Below are 22,257 nucleotides of genomic sequence, written 5' to 3'. Positions count from 1 at the left end.
GGGGAAGGAGGTCACAGTGGATCTGTGAGGGAGTAACTGAACACACAACCTTTGGAATCTTCCTTTGAAGACAGTTGTTGTGCGGTTGTTGTGCGGTTGTTGTGCAGTTGTTGTGCGGTTGTTGTGTAGTTGTTGTGCAGTTGTTGTGCGGTTGCTGTGTAGTTGTTGTGCGGTTGTTGTGTAGTTGTTGTGCAGTTGTTGTGCGGTTGCTGTGTAGTTGTTGTGCGGTTGTTGTGCAGTTGTTGCACCGGTTTCTTTCATCGTGCCGTAAAAGTGGACATGACAATTGCGTTGGCAAAATTCCACTTTAATGGACAGTTGATGCCAAAAATGTGATTAATCTGTAAAGATTTCAAATCAGAGCTTCCCAATTTAAACCTGCCATGAATCCAACTGGTGCTGTTGAACATTGCAGGGACGGCATGATCAGGGTTAGCAGTGCTAGCTAAAGGTGGCTTTTAAACTGTATTTAGTTCTTTGTGTTGCCAGTTGCTATGGAGACGGGTGCATTTTTCTGTGCAGATTGCGTCACGTCTGCCACCCTATAGCGCCCCCTCTCTCCTGTCCAAAGTATCCCCGTGGTTTTTATTCTCTGCTTCAGATTCCGTCAGTGGAGAGATTGAACACAATAAATCCTCTTCTGTGCACGGACACGATATAATCCATCCTAATTTTCCCTCCTATCAAATTCATCATCATCCATGTATGTGATTAATTAATTTATTAATTAATTTAGTTTATTCTGATGTTTCTATTAAGGGGTTTCTTTTTTCCGACCACCCTTTGCTTTACACCTCCATACTTTAATCTATACATTTTCTATGCAGCATGCAGAAAGCATGCACACACACATATACACACACAGATACACACACATATACACGCACACATGTACACACACACACACACACAAACACACACACACATATACACACACACACACACACCGCTGCCTCCTTGTAGCCCACATCATTGCCTGGCAGGGGTGATTTAAAATTCATGCTGGCCTACTTCTTCTCTCCCATGGCTCCTCTATTACACACACACACACACACACACACACACACACACACACACACACACAGAAATACAGCTGCTTTTTACTGTGAAGTGTATCAACTGTTCATCATACAGGGTGCTGCAGTGGCCGCCGCCTGATTACAGCTGTGTCGGGGGTTTATGCCACAGTCGCTTCGTTAGCAAAATGCTTTTTTACACTTCTGACGTCAGCAAGTCCTTTGTGTCGCTGTCAGCGCTCCAATCAAGTCCTTTAACGCGTTTGCCCGGTCAGGGGCACATGTTCTCACGGGGAGAGTGTGCACGAGTGCGGCTAACCCTAACCCTCCAGGGTTTCCTCTCATCAGTCCAGTTTGGTGATTGACAGAGACGGGTTGAAGTCGGGGAGGGTTAAACCAGAGTTTCAAGGAAGCTCACAGAAAAGCATTTTTCTTGAGTCGGCTGGGCCTGATAAGAGAAAAGCCGATGGTAATATTTCATACACTCCAAAGAGCGCTGGTGAAACAGACCCGACAGTGGTGCATCTACTCTGTTTGTTTCTTTTCTTTGGATTTAATAACGAAGGGCGACTACAATGGTTTTAGCGAGCACAACGACGAGAGGTCTGTTGGCTCTGGGCCTTGATAGCGAGGGAAATAAAGGCCATTTCTCCAGCTGTTGTAAAAGCAGTGAGTGATGCTCACTAGTGCCAGCTCTTTTATTACTTGGTGTCTCCTTCATAGCTTTTAAGTGTGAGTTCAAATTCTTTGAGTTATTAGTTTTAGACAGTGGAACTATCACAATAAAGCACTTCAGCGAGTGTTGTATAAACTACGCATGCAGAGTAGAGTAGTTTTAGGTTAGGGTTAGGGTTTGGGTTAGAGGGTTAGGGTTAGGGTAGGGTTTGGGTTAGAGGGTTAGGGTTAGGGTTAAGGTAGGGTTTGGGTTAGAGGGTTAGGGTTAAGGTAGGGTTTGGGTTAGAGGGTTAGGGTTAAGGTAGGGTTTGGGTTAGAGGGTTAGGGTTAGGGTTAAGATAGGGTTTGGGTTAGAGGGTTAGGGTTAAGATAGGGTTTGGGTTAGAGGGTTAGGGTTAAGGTAGGGTTTGGGTTAGAGGGTTAGGGTTAGGGTTAAGGTAGGGTTTGGGTTAGAGGGTTAGGGTTAAGGTAGGGTTTGGGTTAGAGGGTTAGGGTTAGGGTTAAGGTTAGGGTTTGGGTTAGAGGGTTAGGGTTAAGGTAGGGTTTGGGTTAGAGGGTTAGGGTTAAGGTAGAGTTTGGGTTAGAGGGTTAGGGTAGATTTGGGTTAGAGGGTTAGGGTTAGGGTAGATTAGGGTTAGAGGGTTAGGGTAGATTAGGGTTAGAGGGTTAGGGTTAGGGTAGATTAGGGTTAGAGGGTTAGGGTTAGGGTTAAGGTAGGGTTTGGGTTAGAGGGTTAGGGTAGATTAGGGTTAGAGGGTTAGGGTTAGGGTAGATTAGGGTTAGAGGGTTAGGGTTAGGGTTAAGGTAGGGTTTGGGTTAGAGGGTTAGGGTTAGGGTTAAGGTAGGGTTTGGGTTAGAGGGTTAGGGTTAGGGTTAAGGTAGGGTTTGGGTTAGAGGGTTTAGGGTTAGGTTAAGGTAGGGTTTGGGTTAGGGTTAGGGTTAGGGTTAAGGTAGGGTTTGGGTTAGAGGGTTAGGGTAGATTAGGGTTAGAGGGTTAGGGTTAGGGTAGATTAGGGTTAGAGGGTTAGGGTAGGGTGAGGGTTAGGGAAGGGTAGGTTAGTGTAGGGTTAGGGTAGGTTAGTGTAGGGTTAGGGAGAGGGACAGGGTTAAGGTAGGGTAGGTTAGGGTTAGAGGGTTAGGGTAGGGTGAGGGTAGGAGCTGAGTCGGAAGGCAAAGCTCTCGATTTACCGGTCGAGCTACGTCCCAGTCCTCACCTATGGCCGTCAACGTTGGGTTATGACTGAAAGAACGAGATCACGGATACAAGCGGCTGAAATGAGTTTCCTCCACAGGGAGGCCAGGCTGAGCCTTAGAGAGAGGGTGAGAAGCTCAGACATCCGGGAGGAGCTCGGAGTACAACCGCTGCTCCTCCACATCGAGAGGAGTCAGTTGGGGTGGCTCGGGCATCTGGCTAGGATGCCTTCCGGACGCCTCCCTTTAGAGGTGTTCCGGACATGTCCCACCAGGAGGCCTCGTGGCTGGCCCAGGACTAGGTGGAGAGATTACATCTCTCGCCTGGCTTGGGAGCGGCTGGGGGTTCCCCCGGAAGAGCTGATGGAAGTGGCCTGGGAGAGGGCCGTCTGGGCATCCCTCCTGAAGCTGCTGCCCCCGCGACCCGGATCTGGATAAGCGGGAGAAAACGGAACGGAATGTTCCTGCAGAACTCACGTCTGTTCCTGTTTTTCTTGTTTTTGAAGTTTAGGTCCGTCATCCAAATTTTGTAAGCCTTCTGCACAAGTTTAGAATCGTGCATGAGCGTGCCCGTTGGAATAGAAAAGGCTTTTTTGTGTGAGTTGATTATTTTCTTCATCTTGTGAACAACATGGAATATTTCAGCATAACCACATGTTTCAAAATTGTATTGGACTGCAACTACATGTTATTACATAGTTATACCTTAAATGAACGTTGCATTAGTCTGAAATTAGTGTGAATTTGACACCAGCACACAAATTCTGTCGGTGACTCTGATGTCATCAGAGGAAGTAACATTCAAAACAGCTGAACTGGCCTTCATTTGCACCACAACGTGCTTTACTTTGTGTCTGTGCACGTGCGTTTGCAGCCCCGTCTCATGATGCTGGATTACAGAGGCTCGCTGGAGCTGCTTGCAGCCCCTCTGATCCTCCATGAGCTGTGGCTCAGCCCAACAGTGTGCACCATTGTTTTAGCAGAATGGAACACGGGCACGGTGGTGCGTGCACTCTGGAACGTGGGTGCTCTTGTATATATGCAACAGCATGAGCGCTCTGACTGGACAGACAACAGATTAGTGACCCCGAACAGCCACAAAGTTGGCCCGAGTCTGGTCTGCGGGGCTTATCTAGTGGCCTTTGAGCCGGGCATCACAGCGTCCACCCTCAGTCAGACCCGCCTCTCGTTTGATCTCCTGGCATATCTCAGATTTCATCTGTGGTCCTATCAGGAAACGTGAGCCACATCCAGGCTGCCCGGCAGGACTTCCTGTCAGCTCCTCTGAAATGACTGCCTTTGAGTCAGGAGACATGTGCGTCTTGTTAAAGGACCTCGCGCCAGCCTGCAGTCCTTCCTCTCTGAGGCTCCCATGACACGAGGATGCCCTCGTTACTGCCTGTCTCGTGGAAAGAACAGGAAAATTGAGGTTGCCCCTCTCAGTGGAGTCCACTTTTCTTCAGAGTTAAAGAACCCTCCTTCAGAAGACATGGCGGTCCGGCTTCTCTCGGGTCTCTGAGTTAACCCTCTTGGTCGTCCCTCTCCTCCCTGCTACTTTTCTTCTGGACACTTTGTTTGCTGCCAAACTGTAGATTTCATTTCTGCCTCTGTGTAACCACGAGTATCTGAAAGGTCTTCCAATGTTTCCATATAACGGGATAGTTTTGGGTCTCATGGCAGCTTTTGCTTTGTTCCCACATCCTAATTTGTCAAACAGGGTAATAACGCCACCGCTTTCCACAGATGATCATTATTCTTTTGAATCTTTTCCGGCTTTTGTCTACTTTTTCTACTTTGAAGATGAAGTGCAAACACGCAGTTGGAAAAGCTGTAGCTTGAATTGCTGCTGCACTTCCAGAGTCAATTTATTCATGAGAAAGTGCAGGATTATTGTTTTCGCCGTGGGCAGGTAGCTCAGCAATTTCCCCAACACTTGTAGTGTGAAGTAGAGGCGCTACAGTACATCCTGTTGATAAATGAGAACAGCCAACGCTTGTTTGCAGGGAAAACAGTACACTGGAATTCCACTCTCCACGCCCGTCCAACTTAAAGTGACCTTTATGTCAGCTTCATGAAAAATCCGAGGACGTGTTGGAAGAAATCTGCTATTTTCACCAGTTTGTCCCTGCAACTGGTTTGACAACCATCTTGTTCAGGAAGTCAGTTGCTGTGTGAGTTAATTAGGGGGACCTAGTGAAGGACTGGGAAGGACTGGGAAGGACTGGAAGCAAAGGATGCTGGTAGGACAGCACCAGTTTGTTCCATGCAGTGGTGAACAGTGGTGTCGGCCGGCCAACAGCCTACAGAGCAAACGCACCATTTTAGAGTACAGTGGGACCTCTACTTACAAACGTCTCTACATGCAACATTTTCAGGTTACGAAACGTCTCAACGGGAAAATATTTCCTCTTGTTACGAAAGAAATTTTAGGATACGAAGGTCAAAAATACGCTACCGCTGCTACTCGCAGCTCGCGGAGTTTAGCGAACGCAAGCATGCTAGTAGCTGCTCTGCCATTGGCTATCGCCTAGCATCTTCCTGTCATCCCATTGGCTAGGAGGGACGTCAATCTGTACAGGTTTGTGTGTGTCCCAGCGTCGCCTTTGTTTCACTTTTATTATTGTGGGTGTTCGTATGTTTGTCCATTAGATGGCGGGTGTTACCACAAGTGTTAACGTTCGTTGCTAGTAATGACGGCTAATGTAAGATTAGCCTGTAATAAAGTTAATTTTGTTCCTGGAGAAGCCTTGCACTGAATTCCTAAATTCATTGTGCGCTAATCTAATTGTAACATGTATTTGTTACATGTTTTGATGCATTTTTATGATTTATGATTGGAAAAAAATTATGTCCGAATTTTTGGGGGCTTGGAACGGATATAGGGCATTACATGGAAAACGCATCTCTACTTACGTAATTTTCAGGTTATGAAACAACTTCCGAAACCAATTATTTTCGTAAGTAGAGGTCCCACTGTATAAGTTAAAGTTATTGCAAATACTGCAGATACTTTTACATTTGCTGAAATGTATTTTTTCTAAACATTTATGAGCTGCAGTGTCTGTCGTGTAGTTGATGGATTCTGCTCTCCTGGAAAGTGAGTGTAAAATAGGGAATTTTACGCAGATGAACTCCTCTTTATTGCGACAGAAGGAGCTGTGTGAGTCTAAAAACAGACCGTCACATGTCCTCTTTCACAACACATAAAAAGGGTAATAAAAAAGAAATGGAGTGTTTGGTGTCCAATAGCATGTGATCAGGCTTATTGCTAGATCTGTTACTAAGCTCTTTGGCCAATCAGGTGGCAGACCTTTCATGAAGTCAGAGTTGTGATCACTTGGCCCCGATCCTTGGTTTCTTGTCGTGCGTGTGCGTGTGCGTGTGCGTGTGCGTGGTGTCTTTTTTTTTCTGACCTGGATTTCTCCCTCTGGGAACGTATCCGGGAACACAGTGGCTCTGTTTTGGTGCAAACGCTGCACATCTCTCAGCTTGGAGTTCATGTCAGCCCCGGCGTTTTATATATATATACATATACTGTATGTGTGTGTGTGCGTGTGTGTATGTGCAGCGCTTCTAAATATTTCTGGCATTAATACGGCAGTTAGCGTGCTGAGGTTTGCTGTGAACGGCAGCCTCGCTGACTCGGCACAAAGGCAGGAGCTGTCCATTGTGCTGAAGACTCTGTCATATCTGTGCACTCTTAATCTCGCCCTCTCACCAATTCCACGAGTTCTGGCTCTCGCCTCCGAGTTCTGGCCTCGCCTCCCTGCTGCTCCAGTAAGATGGCACCTGATTGGTTAGCCTTGGGGACTCTCCCCTTCCTGCCTTCGTCCTCCGTCTTTCGTGCGAATCGCTGCTGTGCATCTTCAAGGCCGGTGTGATCGACCAGGACTTCTGAGACGGTTTTCCTGGACTGCCAGTTACAAGCATTGAAGCAGTGAATGTGTTAGGAGGCTGCTGGCCGTCGTGCGCCGAGCATGTCACACGTGCACCTGAGTGACTGCGCATAGGTTTAAGCACATGGACGGGCCTGGTGAAACATATGGCAGGAACTGACAAACACGGTCAACTGGAAGCTCTTCACCAGGTCCTCCTGCTCCTCTCTCCTACTCTGGTTCCCCGGCGTCTTTAATAGGAGCTGACACGCCGCTACACGGGAACACTCGATAGCTACGCTTCCCTTTGATGTACGTACAGAAGCACATTCAGGGTTATGTTACAGAAAATGTGCCCAGGGTGCAGCAGCACAACACAAATGCCTGTTTTTAATCAAGTAGAACTGTAAAAGATGGAATTATTTCCTCAATTAAAGTGGCTGTGGCAGGATTAGATTGCCTTTCCTGTGCACCCCCCCCAATATTCACGTGCACATTCATGGCCCTCGCCACAGCAGCAAAGACTCTTCTCCTGCAGGCTCCTGATTCATTGGTGTCCTTTAGAAAAGGCTAAATCACATTCTGTCACGTTTGTAAAGTTTGTAAAACAACGGCTGACAGAGTTCAGACATGGATTCATTTCACTTCCTCCGTTTCGTGGAACACGTTCGATGGCTCTTCAGCAGCGCCGCCGACTTTCCATGTGGGCATAATGGATCAAATGTTAAAGGCAAAAGCACTTTTCATGGCTCGCGCAGTGTTAATGTCGCAGAGCCTGAAATGACGTGTCCACTTGTCCAGGAGAAGAATCACCATGTTTGGCTGTTTCCCTGTTCAGGAAACTGCATCAAGAGGTTGTGGAAGATGAAAGCGTTTCAGCACTGAGCGATGGTTAGAGATCTATTATTAGTTCCATTACAGATCAACATGAGCAAATTAGCCATGCTTCAGTACCTCGGTGATGTTTTCCATCCGAATGTTACCCTTCAGTCCAGACTGAAGCTTAATCTAAAGCCTCAGAAAAATTCGATTGTGAGGAAGTTCATTGGAATCCGAATAGCAGCCAGAGATAAGTCTTATCGGGGCTGTTTCCGGGGAGGGGGGGGCAGGCAGAAACATGGATTGTGGGCTGTTTAGCAGCCTGTTAAGCCACAGCATAATCCATATCTTTATCTAGCTTTTGTACGGTCGTCATCCAAGCACTAAACACTTCTCCTCTAATTGTTGGGCTTTGGGCAATAAAACGGCGGCTCTGCCGTCCTGATAAGAACGCACAATAGCATTTAGCTGCCCTCCTTTTGCTTCTCCCTTCATCTTTGCACTCTCATAAAACACAAGGTTTCCACGCTTTCTCATGTGTTCTCATGTGTTCAGTCTGCATTCTGTCGTCTCCGCTTCCTCCTTTTGTCCATCCTTGGGTTTTTAGCCAGCGCTCTCGCCACTGTCTCCACTGTGCAGCTCTCCTTGGTGCAGCTTCTTTAAGTGTATAATTTGTGATCTCATGTCTAGATGGGCCTCTCGTCTTCTCACTCGCTGTGAGCACAAAGGGCCTGAATGGCTGCAGCTCACTCAGGGGTACACAAATGAGTAGACACACACACACACACACACACACACACACACACACACTGGACAAACACAAACACAACCCTCGTCCTCTTCAAACTCCCAGAGGCTTTTGAAGTTGCATATTGATGATGCCGGCTGTGAACACACAGAGGAGGAGGCTATTGAGTGTCCACTCTCCTCTCTGACCCGTCATCTCTGATGGCCTAAATGAGCAGCAGGTGGTCCTCTTTATCAGCCATTACCTTGTGAAGCCTCTCATATTCCACAGTCAGTCACAGCAATCAGCCAGCATAATGATTCCTTTGAAGTGTGGCTGTGGCTCTGCATAATGTGCTGCAGTGCTCGTCTGAAAGATCATTTCCAGTTACACAATCATTGTTTTAACCACTGCAGCACCTTTTCAGGAATGCCGCAGAATGCCAAGTTAGACTTTTGTGGCTATCTTAGGTCTTCCGTGAGATGGCAGTTTTTGCATTGATTTCAGTTGCTTTCTTTGGTTTTATTGTTATATTTGCTCAAGGCCAATCTACGCCATGGCCCGTGGAGATCTGCGACAACACCCTCAGCTGGTCTTAGGGTTAGATCTTTTATCTTCTGGTCAATGGCTCGCTGACTCCACCTGGGTCGATATCTCCGCAGCTCTGCTAAATCTTTGCACTCCAACATCTCAAACTAGTATTTGTGGCTAAATGATTCAGGACTCGGCCTCTTCCGTGTGCCTTTTTCCCAACCGCAGAACATCCAACATAATCGGTCCGCTACGCTGGCAGGTACCTGCTGCCCTTGTAATGATAGAAACAAGTCCGATTGACATTTGCATCTGTTGTAAACGACTATGTTAGCTACATTAATTCACTTTTAGCTACATCTGTCAGGGCATACGTCGACGTATCCCTGCAGGACGGCGCAACAAGAATGACGTCACGATGTAATAAGGGTGATTCTGATCTATTTGTGATTCTGGATGCTTCATTTACACTAAAACTTCACCCAATTGTCTATCCAGTGAGACGACAGTTAGTCTTTCTTATTTGGCCGTATGGATCAGCCTCTTTCCCATCAGTCATATCGTAAATCCCAAAGCATTAGCATAGCATACATGGCGTTTAGCAGCAGAACATCAGGTCATCAGCCTCAGCCTTTGAGGCAAAACAGAGTGCCTGTGTGTTTTACCAGCCTCTTAGCCAAGCTGGTTTCAGCTGGTTGAGGAGCCTGCTCAAACATACCAGCCCTTTGTTGTGTGAATGCAGCCCCGGCACGGACCTCCAACCTCCCTAAACACCCACCTTCTTGACACAATGCACGCCAAGCTGCTGGCTCGCCGTCTCCACCATGAGAGGAACATACTGAGACTGTCTGCAGGGCGGAGCCACATAAAGTCACCTGACAGCTGCTTTTACAGTGGTTTACGAGGTTAAACATCACATCTCCAAAGACTCAACCAAAGCAAAATTCCCCTTTTCTTCTTCTCCCAAGGACAGAGAAGCGCTAACTTCTCTGCAGTCTCGGGTCAGCCGTCGGTACGGGTGCAGCATCCGTACACGCGCAGCACCTTCACGCTCTTCCAGATTTTCCAGAAACACTTGTGGACCTTCATGGTGGGAAAGGAAAGCACCACTTGTGTCACCCTGCTGGTTTTCATTTTTTGGTCCCGTGGACTGTTACTTGAACACTCGGGGACCAATCGTTGGTCGCGATGCTGCCGAGACAAACGCAACCTGCTGCCCCCTCAGAGGCTGTGGGCTTGGGATGGCCCCCCTGTGGTGGCTTCCGCCGGCACGGGTGATCACACCCAAGCTCAACTGGGTCCCTTGGGCTGATTTCCCTGTCTGATCCATATGAAGCCACCCCGCTTGAGATCGTTTCCAGGACTCTTCTCGGAGTTCTGGCCCTCTTTATTTTCCTGCATGTTCTTGTGCCACAAGACTAAATTTGTTTGCCGGCGGTTTACATCACCCTCTCGTCTGTTGTGACGTTGTGTGTAACCGGGGTGGGAGGCGGGAGGGAGGCAGTGTGACTGCGTTGCACTTGTTGTAGGCGTTCCCGGAGGCTCCTGGGGTTTCTTTTGGAGTCAGGGTGCGTGGATTGAGCTTGTGCAGAAACCTTCAGTTCCTATTAAGGTTCCCCTCAAGTGGCTGTTCTTCACACTGGGGGTGGGTCTGGCACTTCCCTTCACTGGGAGCTCCTTTACTGGGAGCTCCTTTACTGGGAGCTCCTTCACTGGCGAGCTCCTTCACTGGGACCCCTCCTTACTGGGAGCTCCTTCACTGGGACCTCCTTTACTGGGAGCTCCTTCACTGGGAGCTCCTTTACTGGGAGCTCCTTCACTGGGAGCTCCTCTCACTGGGAGCTCCTTCCACTGGGAGCCTCCTTTACTGGGAGCTCCTTCACTGGGAGCTCTTCACTGGGAGCTCCTTTACTGGGAGCTCCTTTACTGGGACCCCTTCACTGGGACCTCCTTTACTGGGAGCTCCTTTACTGGGAGCTCCTTTACTGGGAGCTCCTTCACTGGGAGCTCCTTCACTGGGACCTCCTTTACTGGGAGCTCCTTTACTGGGAGCTCCTTTACTGGGAGCTCCTTTACTGGGACCTCCTTCACTGGGAGCTCCTTTACTGGGAGCTCCTTCACTGGGAGCTCCTTCACTGGGACCTCCTTTACTGGGACCTCCTTTACTGGGAGCTCCTTTACTGGGAGCTCCTTTACTGGGACCTCCTTCACTGGGAGCTCCTTTACTGGGAGCTCCTTTACTGCAGCATCACACCTCACACATGCTGCCATGTTCCCGCCTTGATGGACAGCTGGAAAACAGAATGAGAGATCATCAATCAAAGATGCACTGATGGGTCTGTGGGTCCTGAACCATGTGGGTCCTGAACCATGTGGGTTCCGAACCATGTGGGTCCTAAACCATGTGGGTTCCTGAACCATGTGGGTTCCTGAGCCATGTGGGTCCTGAACCAGTGTGTTATCTCCAGCTCTCTTTTCTCTGGAGCCATCGTCCTTCTTGTCACAGTCGTGTTGCTCGTCTTTGCTCATTTCATTTATAATTTTTCGCCCGCTAACCCTAATGCACGGTCCTGTTCTGTCTGATCTAATAACGTCAATGGGGCTCTATTTGCTTGTGGGTTGCCATGGCGACCATCTCCGGGACATGCTGAGTATGACCTGCGTGTGTTCGTTGTGTTGCATGTGCAAGGACCTCTGAGCATCTGTGTGCACGACCGTGCACGTCTGTGGCAGGACAGCACGCCATTTTTAGACCTTTGTGGTTGCAGTTTAAGAGTGGCGTGCACGTTTCAGGAGCTGAGAGTGGGAGGAGGCGTGTTCCTCCGTGCACTCCAAGTGTGACCCTGAGCTTTCCCAGCCAGGACCAGCATCCAGCAGAAGTCCAGCAGAAGTCCAGCAGAAGTCCAGCAGAAGTCCAGCAGAAGTCAGTGCTCCTGCAGACCAAAGGCTTCACTAACATTCTCTTCTTCTCTCTCTTCCTCCACTGCTTCCTCCACTGCTGCCACCTTCTCTCTCTTCCTCCACTGCTTCCTCCACTGCTGCCACCTTCTCTCTCTTCCTCCACTGCTTCCTCCACTGCTGCCACCTTCTCTCTCTTCCTCCACCCCTGCTGCCTCCTTCTCTCTCTTCCTCCACCCCTGCTGCCACCTTCTCTCTCTTCCTCCACCCCTGCTGCCACCTTCTCTCTCTTCCTCCACCCCTGCTGCCACCTTCTCTCTCTTCCTCCACCCCTGCTGCCACCTTCTCTCTCTTCCTCCACCCCTGCTGCCACCTTCTCTCTCTTCCTCCACCCCTGCTGCCCTCCTTCTCTCTCTCCTCCCCCCTGCTGCCACCTTCTCTCTCTTCCTCCACCCCTGCTGCCACCCTACCATCCCTAACGTTGCTCGGCGTCTCGTGCTCGCCACCCGCGCCCCTCGTCCTCTCCCTCCTCCAGCTGGTTGGTGGAGAATTTGACCTGGAAATGAACTTCATCATCCAGGAGGCCGAGAGCATCGGCTGCATGGTGGAGCTGCTGTCCCACTGCGAGGTCACCTGCCAGGCTGAGATCTGGAGCATGTTCACCGCCATCCTCCGCAAGAGCGTGCGCAACCTGCAAACCAGCACCGAGGTCGGCCTCATCCAGCAGGTGCTGCTCAAAATGAGCACGGTGGACGATATGATTGCAGGTGAGTGCGCACGAGGTTGTGGTTTCTCCATCCTGGGATAGTGTGACCCTCGTGTGACCTTTGGTCTTTCTTACGTTCCTGCTTTTGGATGAGGGCAGAAACCTCTGCTGGTTCCTGGGGGGGGGCATGGAATTGTTGCCCTTGATCTTCTGCATGTGCTTCAGCCAATAAGAGCATTTTGAAGGGGCCAAGTTAATTATATAAAGAAAGAATTTCCCCCTTTAATCTTCCAATAGTTAATCTTTGATATTTGTTAATGTGGTGCGATTGGCATGGGTGTGTGGGGGGGGCGTGTGTGTGTGGTGGGGGTTTGTATATGTGTGTGTGTGGTGGGGGGTGAGTGTGGGTGTGTGTGTGTGGGGGGGGGTGGGGGGGTTGTGGGGGGTGAGGGTGTGTGTGTGGGGGGGGCGTGTGTGTGTGTGTGGGGTGTATTGTATGTGGTGTGTGTGGGGGTGAGGGTTGTTTGATGTTGTGGGGGGGCGTGGGGGTGTGTGGGGGTGTGTATATGTGTGTGTGTGGGGGGGGGGGTGGGGTGGGGGGGGGGGGTTGTCCTGCCGTATCATGACCGGCGTGTGTTTTGCCCTGCAGAGACGCTTGACTGTGACGCTGCCGCGGCGCTGCTTTAAGCTATCATTTTTACCCTTGACCTTTGCCGTGTCGATGCCTTGGAGTGCCCGCCATCTTCTCGTCCTCCACCTGTCCTCACTGTCCCCACTGTCCCCACCGACCAGGACGATGAGTTCTTTCTGTCCCCACATAACAGACTCCAACCGTTTAATCCCACTTTTTATACACGACAGTTGTATCAGTGGGACTCTAATTACGCATTTAATTCGTTTCCAGAAGTTGTTTCGTTAACCTGAAAATTACATAAGTAGAGACGCATTTTCCATGTAAATGCCCTAATCCGTTCCAAGACCCCAAAAATTCGGACATAATTTTTTTATAAATCATAAAAATGCATCAAAACATGTAACAAATACATGTTACAATTAGATTAGCGCACAATGAATTTAGGAATTCAGTGCAAGGCTTCTCCAGGAACAAAATGAACTTTATTACAGGCTAATCTTACATTAGCCGTCATTACTAGCAACGAACGTTAACACTTGTGGTAACACCGCCATCTAATGGACAAACATACGAACACCCACAATAATAAAAGTGAAACAAAGGCGACGCTGGGACACACCAAACCTGTACAGATTGACGTCCCTCCTAGCCAATGGGATGACAGGAAGATGCTAGGCGATAGCCAATGGCAGAGCAGCTACTAGCATGCTTGCGTTCGCTAAACTCCGCGAGCTGCGAGTAGCAGCGGTAGCGTATTTTCGACCTTCGTATCCTGAAATTTCTTTCGTAACAAGAGGAAATATTTTCCCGTTGAGACGTTTCGTAACCTGAAAATGTTGCAGTAGAGACGTTCGTAAGTAGAGGTCCCACTGTATTTAGAAGCTTGAATGAAGCGTCGCTGCACTCTGGCTCACGAACCTGGTGAGAAGACTCTCATGTCCAACACAGGGACGAGGCCTTTGTATGGCTGAGCTGCAGGTCCTCACGGATCTGTTGTGGCCATGTGACGTGGACGCCACTGAGGCAGGAAGGCCACATTAGATGGAACAAATGTCTTTTGCGCTTTTGGGAGTGTGATGACTATTTGCTTTGATCCTAGATGTGATTAATCTAATCAATGGTTGGTAGATTTTTTGTGCTTAAAAGCAGCAGCAACAGCCGTTGTGTATGTGTATGTGGTCATTAGAGGACCAGACTGGCTTGACCCGCCCGCCCATGGAGGCTTGTTGCTAACGCTCATGCTTGGCCCATGTTTCAGACCTCCTGGTGGACATGCTGGGCGTCATGGCCAGTTACAGCATCACGGTCAAAGAGCTGAAGCTGCTCTTCAGCATGCTGCGGGGAGAAAACAGCGTCTGGGTGAGTAAAACCTGCAAGTGGCCCCATGGAACCGGACTGGCTCATTAACCTGTATTATTATCACTTTCATCAGCACTAATATGGTAAATGTTCATTTATCTTGCAACATAACCAGTATTTGATCATGCAAATGTCTCAGACAGGCTGTAGCAGCTAATTTAGTGGTGTGGTTTATTGCCACATCATTTCTGGAGCTGCAGCTTCCTGTCACTTCCTTTCTTGCCTCCAAATATTTCCAACGGAGGGTTTATTTTGAGGATGGCGAGAAGAGGCAGAACCTGGAGCGAGGCCATGGGTGAGGAGGGGGGGGAGCAGCGACACCCATGGGGTGCTCCTCTGTGGCTCTCTGGATACTCTGATCGGGGTGTGAGGGACACCACCCTCAGCGAGAGCCCTGATGATCGAGCAACACCTGGAATACCTTTCCAACTCTTCCAATCCCTCCTCCCCCCAGCTAGCTCCTTCCTCTCAGAGACGCATCGCTTCAGGGTTTGTTCCTGGTTTATCGATGGGATGTTTTGATCAGGGCACGGGCGGGGGTGATTGAAGAGTTATTGATCCAGTGGTGAGGATGTGATGTCACACCATGTCTCTTATAGTCTGTGTGAGTGTCTATGAGAGTCACTTTCTCCTCTCCTTCATCCCTCTCTCTCTTCCTCTCCCTCTCCTCTCCTTCTCCTTCCCTTCCCTCCTTCACTCCTCCTACCCCTCCCCTCCCCCCCCTCCAACCTTCCTTCCCCTCTTCCCCTAACCTCCCCTCCTCCCCTCCCCCTCCACTCCTTCTTCCTCTCCCTCTTCCTCTCCTCTCCTCTCCTCTCCTCTCCTCCCTTCCCCCCTCCCCCTCCCCTCCCCTCCCCTCTCCTCTCCTCTCCTCTCCCCTCCCCCTCCTCCTCCTCTCTCCTCTCCTCTCCTCTCCTCTCCTCTCCTTCTCCTCTCCTCTCCCCTCCCCCTTCCTCTCCTCTCCTCCCCCCTTGTCTGTCTCTTGCAGCCAAGAACATGCTATCAAGCTTCTGTCGTGTTGAACCAGATGCCACAGAGACACGGTCCTGACACCTTCTTCAACTTCCCAGGACGCAGTGCAGCAGTGAGTGGGACCATTTGTGCGCGCGCGCGCACACACACACACACACACACACACACACACACACACACACACACACACATACACACACACATACACACACACACACACACACACACTTCAGTGCAACAGCAAGGCCAAAGTTGCCTCCTTTCAGTGCTACTTCTTGTCATTTTTTGCTTTTCCTTTTGCCAGAGAATGAATAGTTATGGTGAGAATCACTAATTGTTGTTGAACCTTTTCTGAAGACCTTAGCAGCAGAAGGTGGGTGCAGTAAAAGAGGGCCAGTCCTGGTCCTCGTAGCACTCTGAAGGAGGTCAGTTCAGACAGCAGTTTAAAGGTCCGCTGCTGTTCTAGCTGTAATAACGCTCATTGGAATTCTTGCCTGTCCGCAGCAACTTTAAATGAAATTATGTGTAGACTTAATGATAATGAGCCACATCCTTATCTTTTCCTGACTATCTCCTGTAGCCTAACACTGCTTTACTGTAACCACCTTCATAAATAACTTCTATCAGCTGCTGGGTTAATTCTGAGGTTACTAAAAAGGAAATGAGTTGAGATCTGTCTTTTTGCAGAAACCCCACAATCATTACTACAATTTATTTTTTGCCCACCCATCTGTATTATATGATTCTAAAAATGTGTAGGGGCATTTTACAGAATATAGACTCATTTATGCTTCAGTTTGGGCTAGCATATCTTCAGAATGAACTCATTTAGCAATAGCAGCCTTTTGAAACCCCGTCACTGGTCTACAGACAAGATTCAGCCACAAAACTGTAGACTCACAGACACGAGGACATTTCCAGTATACTGCAAATAAACTGTTTAACCCTATTTCTGAATTCCCCTCGATAAATTAAGACGCTCACGGGTGGCATCTGGAGTCCGTTCACTCATCCAAAATCTGAGCTGGAGTCAGCAGACTCTAATCAATGTTTTTTTTTAGGCCATTGCACTGCCACCAATAGCCAAATGGCCTTACCAGAACGGATTCACTATCAACACCTGGTTCAGGCAGGATCCACTCAACAACATCAATGTGGACAAAGACAAACCATACCTGTACTGGTGAGTCCCACACCTGTTGACTGGCTCAGGCTTAGAACACTCGTGCAACTGCTGCTTGGTCTGCAAATCAGTAACAGGGAAGAGGGTCCGAAGAGGCTGCTGTGGGGTAAAAACCCTCTTGAAATGGCACTTTGCGTTACATTAGAAGCTAGTATTTATGTTGATGTGGGGAATTGGAAGGAAATGGACTCGCTCCAAACAAGAGCACGATGCCCAAAGTCTAGAAAGACTTTAGTGAGTCGGGTAATGAGGGGGAAGGTGACGTTAAACATGTGAGGGCACTAACGCACCCCGATGTTGCTGCGGAGGAGGATGTTCTCCTCGTGGTGGATGCACATTTATGGCTGCTCATGGTGCATCCTGCTGTCACTGCTCACCGTTTTGCTATCGTGAGATTTCCTGAAGTGTGTTTTGCGTTTGCGTCACATTTAAGTGGCGTCCACTTGGTTTCGTCATTTTTAAATGATGCCAACGTTTTTCCAGGACTGTTGACGTGCGCTGACCTTGATTTTTGATGCTCCATCTGCAGCTTTCGCACCAGTAAAGGAGTTGGATACTCGGCTCACTTTGTAGGAAATTGTCTCATCGTAACATCCTTGAAGTCAAAGGGAAAAGGCTTCCAGCACTGCGTCAAGTATGATTTTCAACCCCGCAAGGTAAAATGAATAAACATATAGGCAAAAGCAAACGAACTCTGCTCATGTCTGTTCTTCCAATTAATGTTATTGGTTCCTGGGGAGGCATTTAAGAACCCCCCCACCCCTGTCGGCATCTTCATACACACACATACACACTCACACACATACACACTCGCACACATACACACACACACACACTTACACACACCAGCTTTTGCTGACCAGTTGAAATCTTGCTGCCTAACGATGTTCCCAGTGGTTCCATTGGATCAATTTAAAAGTCAAGTGTGCATCTGTGGGTTTGTTAATGTTGGCTTGTGTGTGTGTGTGTGTGAGTGTGTGTCAGGGTTAGGCTAACCCCTGACCCTGACCTCAGATGCTTCAGTCAACACAACAACACACACATCAGCCTGCTGGTTGGTCTCCTGGTGGCCTGACTAATGTGTGTGTCTGTGTTTCAGTGGTACATGATCAGCATCGTCCACATCTACAACCGCTGGAGGAACTCTGAGATTCGTTGCTATGTCAACGGTCAGCTGGTCTCCTATGGCGACATGGCGTGGCACGTCAACACCAACGATGTAAGGGAGCAGCGGGGGGACGTCTGTCTTTCAAACATGCTTGAGCTGAGGTGTATTTGGCCCAGCTTCTCCTCTCCTTTGGTGCTGTTGGCAGCTCTTTGATGTTTGCCCTCTGCATCTGTGAGCTGGGCCACAGATGCCCTTGGGCCTTTTTCCAGAACCTTCATCAGAATTCCAACTTCAGACTTTTCCTTTTAATAGGGGACAGGTTGCCATGACGCCTCTCTTACACCTTCTACCTGTTCTGGCTCATCATTTTGCTTTTTTTTTACATTTTTTCTGCTTGTCTTTCATCTCACAATGGTCAGAACAAAAGTTCGACAGGAAAAGTGGTTTTGGTGGGCAGCGATTTGTGTCCAACTGTGTTTTGAACTTTGGGGTGGAAAAGTGTAAAACGTGTAAACTTGTGGTCACATTTTGCTGGTATTTCTTTCATTGGCAGAGCTACGATAAATGTTTCCTCGGTTCATCGGAGACGGCCGACGCCAACAGAGTGTTTTGTGGTCAGCTGGGAGCCATTTATGTGTTCAGCGAAGCTCTCAACCCTGCTCAGATCTTTGCCATTCACCAACTTGGCCCCGGGTACAAGGTGAGGCTCTAATTACATGCTGTGTACATCAATGTGGCAGTAACGTTGCCTCGGCAACTATAGCAGTTACCCAAAATAGGGTTTAGACATATAAAATCAGGGATTTTAGCCTAAAACCAAAGGTTATTCTCAACAAAATGTCTGTGAAGTTTTGGTAGCTTTGCCACGTGCGCCCTGCGGCCAGCAGACACGTCGTAGCCCCCCAGGAAAGATGACTGCAGGTATCTGCTGCTCCTGAACCTCAGCAGGTCACAACGTGCTTTGGTTTCAAAGCTGCTGACATGCAGGTAGAAGTATCTTCTCAAAGGAACGAAATCGCACACGTTTCAACACTTTGACCTTCTGCTCGGTGTCTTGAAAAGGTCAGAACATGTTTTGTTGGAGTCCACCCCCCCAAAGATCTCATGCTCGGTGTTTTGGAGGTTTCATGGTGATGAGTCCTGATGCTGAGGTCTGTTTCACTCCATGATCCGATCGGTCAGATGATTGCACAAAGAGCTTCTCAGCTAGCAGAAAGAAAACAGTAAATAAATAAACATTATGAATAAACAAACATTAAAGCCAAATCTGCCAGCGCTGATACGGCGTAAATGAGGCGTGAGCTGGGCTTAAAACAGGACCCAGTGGGTCTCAGTGTTCCGGGCCCTGCTGTGTGAAGAAGGCCGTTTCCTCTGCTTCAGCTCTGTTGAGGAGGACGAACAACAGTCACTCAGGAGAACCACGTGTGTGAGCGTCAGGGTGTGTTTTCAGCTGTGTGGAGCCTCTTCCTCAGCCTCTGTCAGTCGTCTCCTTCAGTAACGAGGAGCAAAACGCAGCGAGACCCACTCAGTCCGCTAAACGAGCCTTCAGCACAGCCAACAAGCTCTTTTAAGTTGCTGTGCAGCGCGGCGGCTCACACACAACACCGCTTGCCCCAATAGCACGAAGGAAGCTTTTACATCCGGATTTTGGGGGGGAAATAACAGCTTTATTGTCTTTTTGTGTCCATTTTGGGTCTCTTTCATGTGGACCTGTGTCGTCACCCTACATATTTGGGTTTTGTCTTTTACTCTCGTTTTGTGCAGTTTTGTATTCTCCTTATATTCAAACCTAGATTCTTATGTAGGTTTGAATGTAATTACATCTTATCTTAGAAATACACAGTGAATACAAATGTACACTTTGATCAAGCAATAAATTAGTTTCCACCTCCGAATAAGTTGCTGATTATGGTATTGATTTCTCCTTCAGGTTTTTAAATTCTTTTAGCCTCCTGATCTTTAAGTGAATGTATCTACATTTTAACATAGCTGTTGAATGTTTAACTGTGTGTGTGAGTGTGTGTGTGTGTGTGTGTGGTGTGTGTGTGTGTGTGTGTGTGTGTGTGTATCTGGAAAGGGCACTTTGCATTTTCAGGTCACTGATTTATGCAGCAGCTTTTTTGTGCCACATGATTTAAATAAAAGGAAAGAATGAATATTTTCCAGTCCGCAGATTTGAATCTCTACATGAGATAAGGACATTTTGCCACCAATCGGAATTCTTCAGATGCCAAGATTGCATGTGTGAAATGTTCTGCTGCCTGTTTGAAGGCCCAGGGCCTCTTTTGCACATCAGATGTCAGATAAAAGGTTGAGAACAAGGCCTCAGGCTTCCCTGTGCAGCCGGCAGCAGGGAGGGAAGCTGCTGCTTCAAGAGAAGAACAACCTGCCTGAAGCTGTGGCACTGTCCCCTGAACCTGAACCTGAAGCTGTGCCACTGTCCCCCTGAGCCTGAAGCTGTGCCACTGTCCCCCTGAGCCTGAAGCTGTGCCACTGTCCCCTGAGCCTGAAGCTGTGCCACTGTCCCCCTGATACCTGAGCCTGAAGCTGTGGCACTGTCCCCCTGAGCCTGAAGCTGTGGCACTGTCCCCCTGAGCCTGAAGCTGTGGCACTGTCCCCCTGAGCCTGAGCTGTGGCACTGTCCCCCTGAGCTGAAGCTGTGCCACTGTCCCCCTGAACCTGAACCTGAAGCTGTGCCACTGTCCCCCTGAGCCTGAAGCTGTGCCACTGTCCCCCTGAACCTGAACCTGAAGCTGTGCCACTGTCCCCCTGAACCTGAACCTGAAGCTGTGGCACTGTCCCCCTGAGCCTGAAGCTGTGGCACTGTCCCCCTGAGCCTGAAGCTGTGCCACTGTCTCCCTGAACCTGAAGCTGTGCCACTGTCCCCCTGAGCCTGAAGCTGTGGCACTGTCCCCCTGAGCCTGAAGCTGTGGCACTGTCCCCCTGAGCCTGAAGCCTGACGTTCGGGCAGACAGACGTATGGACGGACAGACAGACAGACACATGGACAGACAGACGTATGGACAGACAGACAGACGGACGTACGGACAGACAGACAGATGTATGGACAGACAGACAGACGGACGTACGGACAGACAGACAGACGTATGGACAGACAGACAGACGGACGTACGGACAGGACAGACATATGTATGGACAGACAGACGTACGGACAGACAGACAGATGTATGGACAGACAGACGCATGACGGACAGACGCATGGACAGACAGATGGACGGACAGACAGATAGATGTATGGACGGACAGACAGACATATGGACAGACAGACGTACGGACAGACAGATGTACGGACAGACAGACAGATGTATGGACAGACAGACGCATGGACGGACAGACGCATGGACAGACAGATGGACGGACAGACAGATAGATGTATGGACGGACAGACAGACATATGGACAGACAGACGTACGGACAGACAGATGTACGGACAGACAGACAGACATATGGACAGACGGACGGACGGACAGACAGACAGACAGACAGACAGACGTACGGACAGATAGACAGGACAGACAGACAGACGTACGGACAGACAGACAGATGTATGGACAGACAGACAGATGTACGGACAGACAGACGTACGGACAGACAGACAGATGTACGGACAGACAGACGTACGGACAGACAGACAGATGTACGGACAGACAGACGTACGGACAGACAGACAGATGTACGGACAGACAGACGTACGGACAGACAGACAGATGTACGGACAGACAGACGTACGGACAGACAGACAGATGTACGGACAGACAGACGTACGGACAGACAGATGTATGGACTTGCTTAAACGAAAATGCACAATTTCTGTTCCATTGAACTTAGCAAAGAAAACCTGTGACTTTCTGTTGTGAACTGTGGCGTTGATGTGTGTGTGTGACCTCAACGTGCCGTGGCAGCACTGCGCAGTGTGTGTTGGTTCCATGTGTGTGAGGGACGGTGTGTTTGGAGTGTTGGCTGCCTCTCTCCCACACATCCTCCCCCCTCATCTCTTATTCCTGGCTAATTGAATTATCTCCTGGGCTAGCACAGTGTTCATTAAGCTAATGCGGGGTGATGCTCATCTCCAGTGTTGAGCTGGACACATGTTCATGCACCTGTCCTGCAGCTTTAGGGATTTCTGGATTCATGTGGCCTTTTGCTTTTGTCGTTTTCTCTCCAGAGCACTTTTAAGTTTAAATCTGAGAGTGACATCCACCTGGCGGAGCACCATAAGCAGGTGCTGTATGATGGGAAGCTGGCCAGCTCCATCTCCTTCACCTACAACGCCAAGGCGACGGACGCCCAGCTGTGCCTGGAGTCGTCGCCCAGAGAAAACCCCTCCATCTTTGTGCACTCGCCACACGCCCTCATGTTGCAGGTCAGAGTCCTCAGCCGGCCGCCATCATTCACTGATCACGGATTCACTGATCACGGATCACTGATCACGGATTCACTGATCACGGATTCACTGATCACGGATTCACTGATTCATTGATCACAGATCAGGTGACTCATGTATGAATGAGCGCCCTGAAACCCGACTGATTAGCAACCTCA

At 49.1% G+C, this 22,257-nt stretch overlaps 1 protein-coding gene across 1 annotated transcript in view; it reads left to right on the top strand.

The window, feature by feature from the left end:
* The window catches only part of LOC101063835 (neurobeachin-like), a 57,458-nt gene that overhangs the window by 5,597 nt on the left and 29,604 nt on the right, over window positions 1-22,257 (top strand). The window contains 8 exon segments of the mRNA XM_029848724.1: window positions 12,268-12,499; window positions 14,331-14,431; window positions 15,420-15,515; window positions 16,465-16,586; window positions 17,116-17,242; window positions 17,686-17,805; window positions 18,248-18,394; window positions 21,881-22,078. Of these exon segments, the coding sequence (XP_029704584.1) occupies window positions 12,268-12,499; window positions 14,331-14,431; window positions 15,420-15,515; window positions 16,465-16,586; window positions 17,116-17,242; window positions 17,686-17,805; window positions 18,248-18,394; window positions 21,881-22,078 (1,143 nt within the window).

Source organism: Takifugu rubripes, chromosome 15 (assembly GCF_901000725.2).
Source record: "Takifugu rubripes chromosome 15, fTakRub1.2, whole genome shotgun sequence".
Lineage (NCBI taxonomy): Eukaryota > Metazoa > Chordata > Actinopteri > Tetraodontiformes > Tetraodontidae > Takifugu > Takifugu rubripes.
The sequence above is the reverse complement of the archived record's forward strand: the minus strand, read 5'-3'. Positions and strand labels throughout refer to the sequence as shown.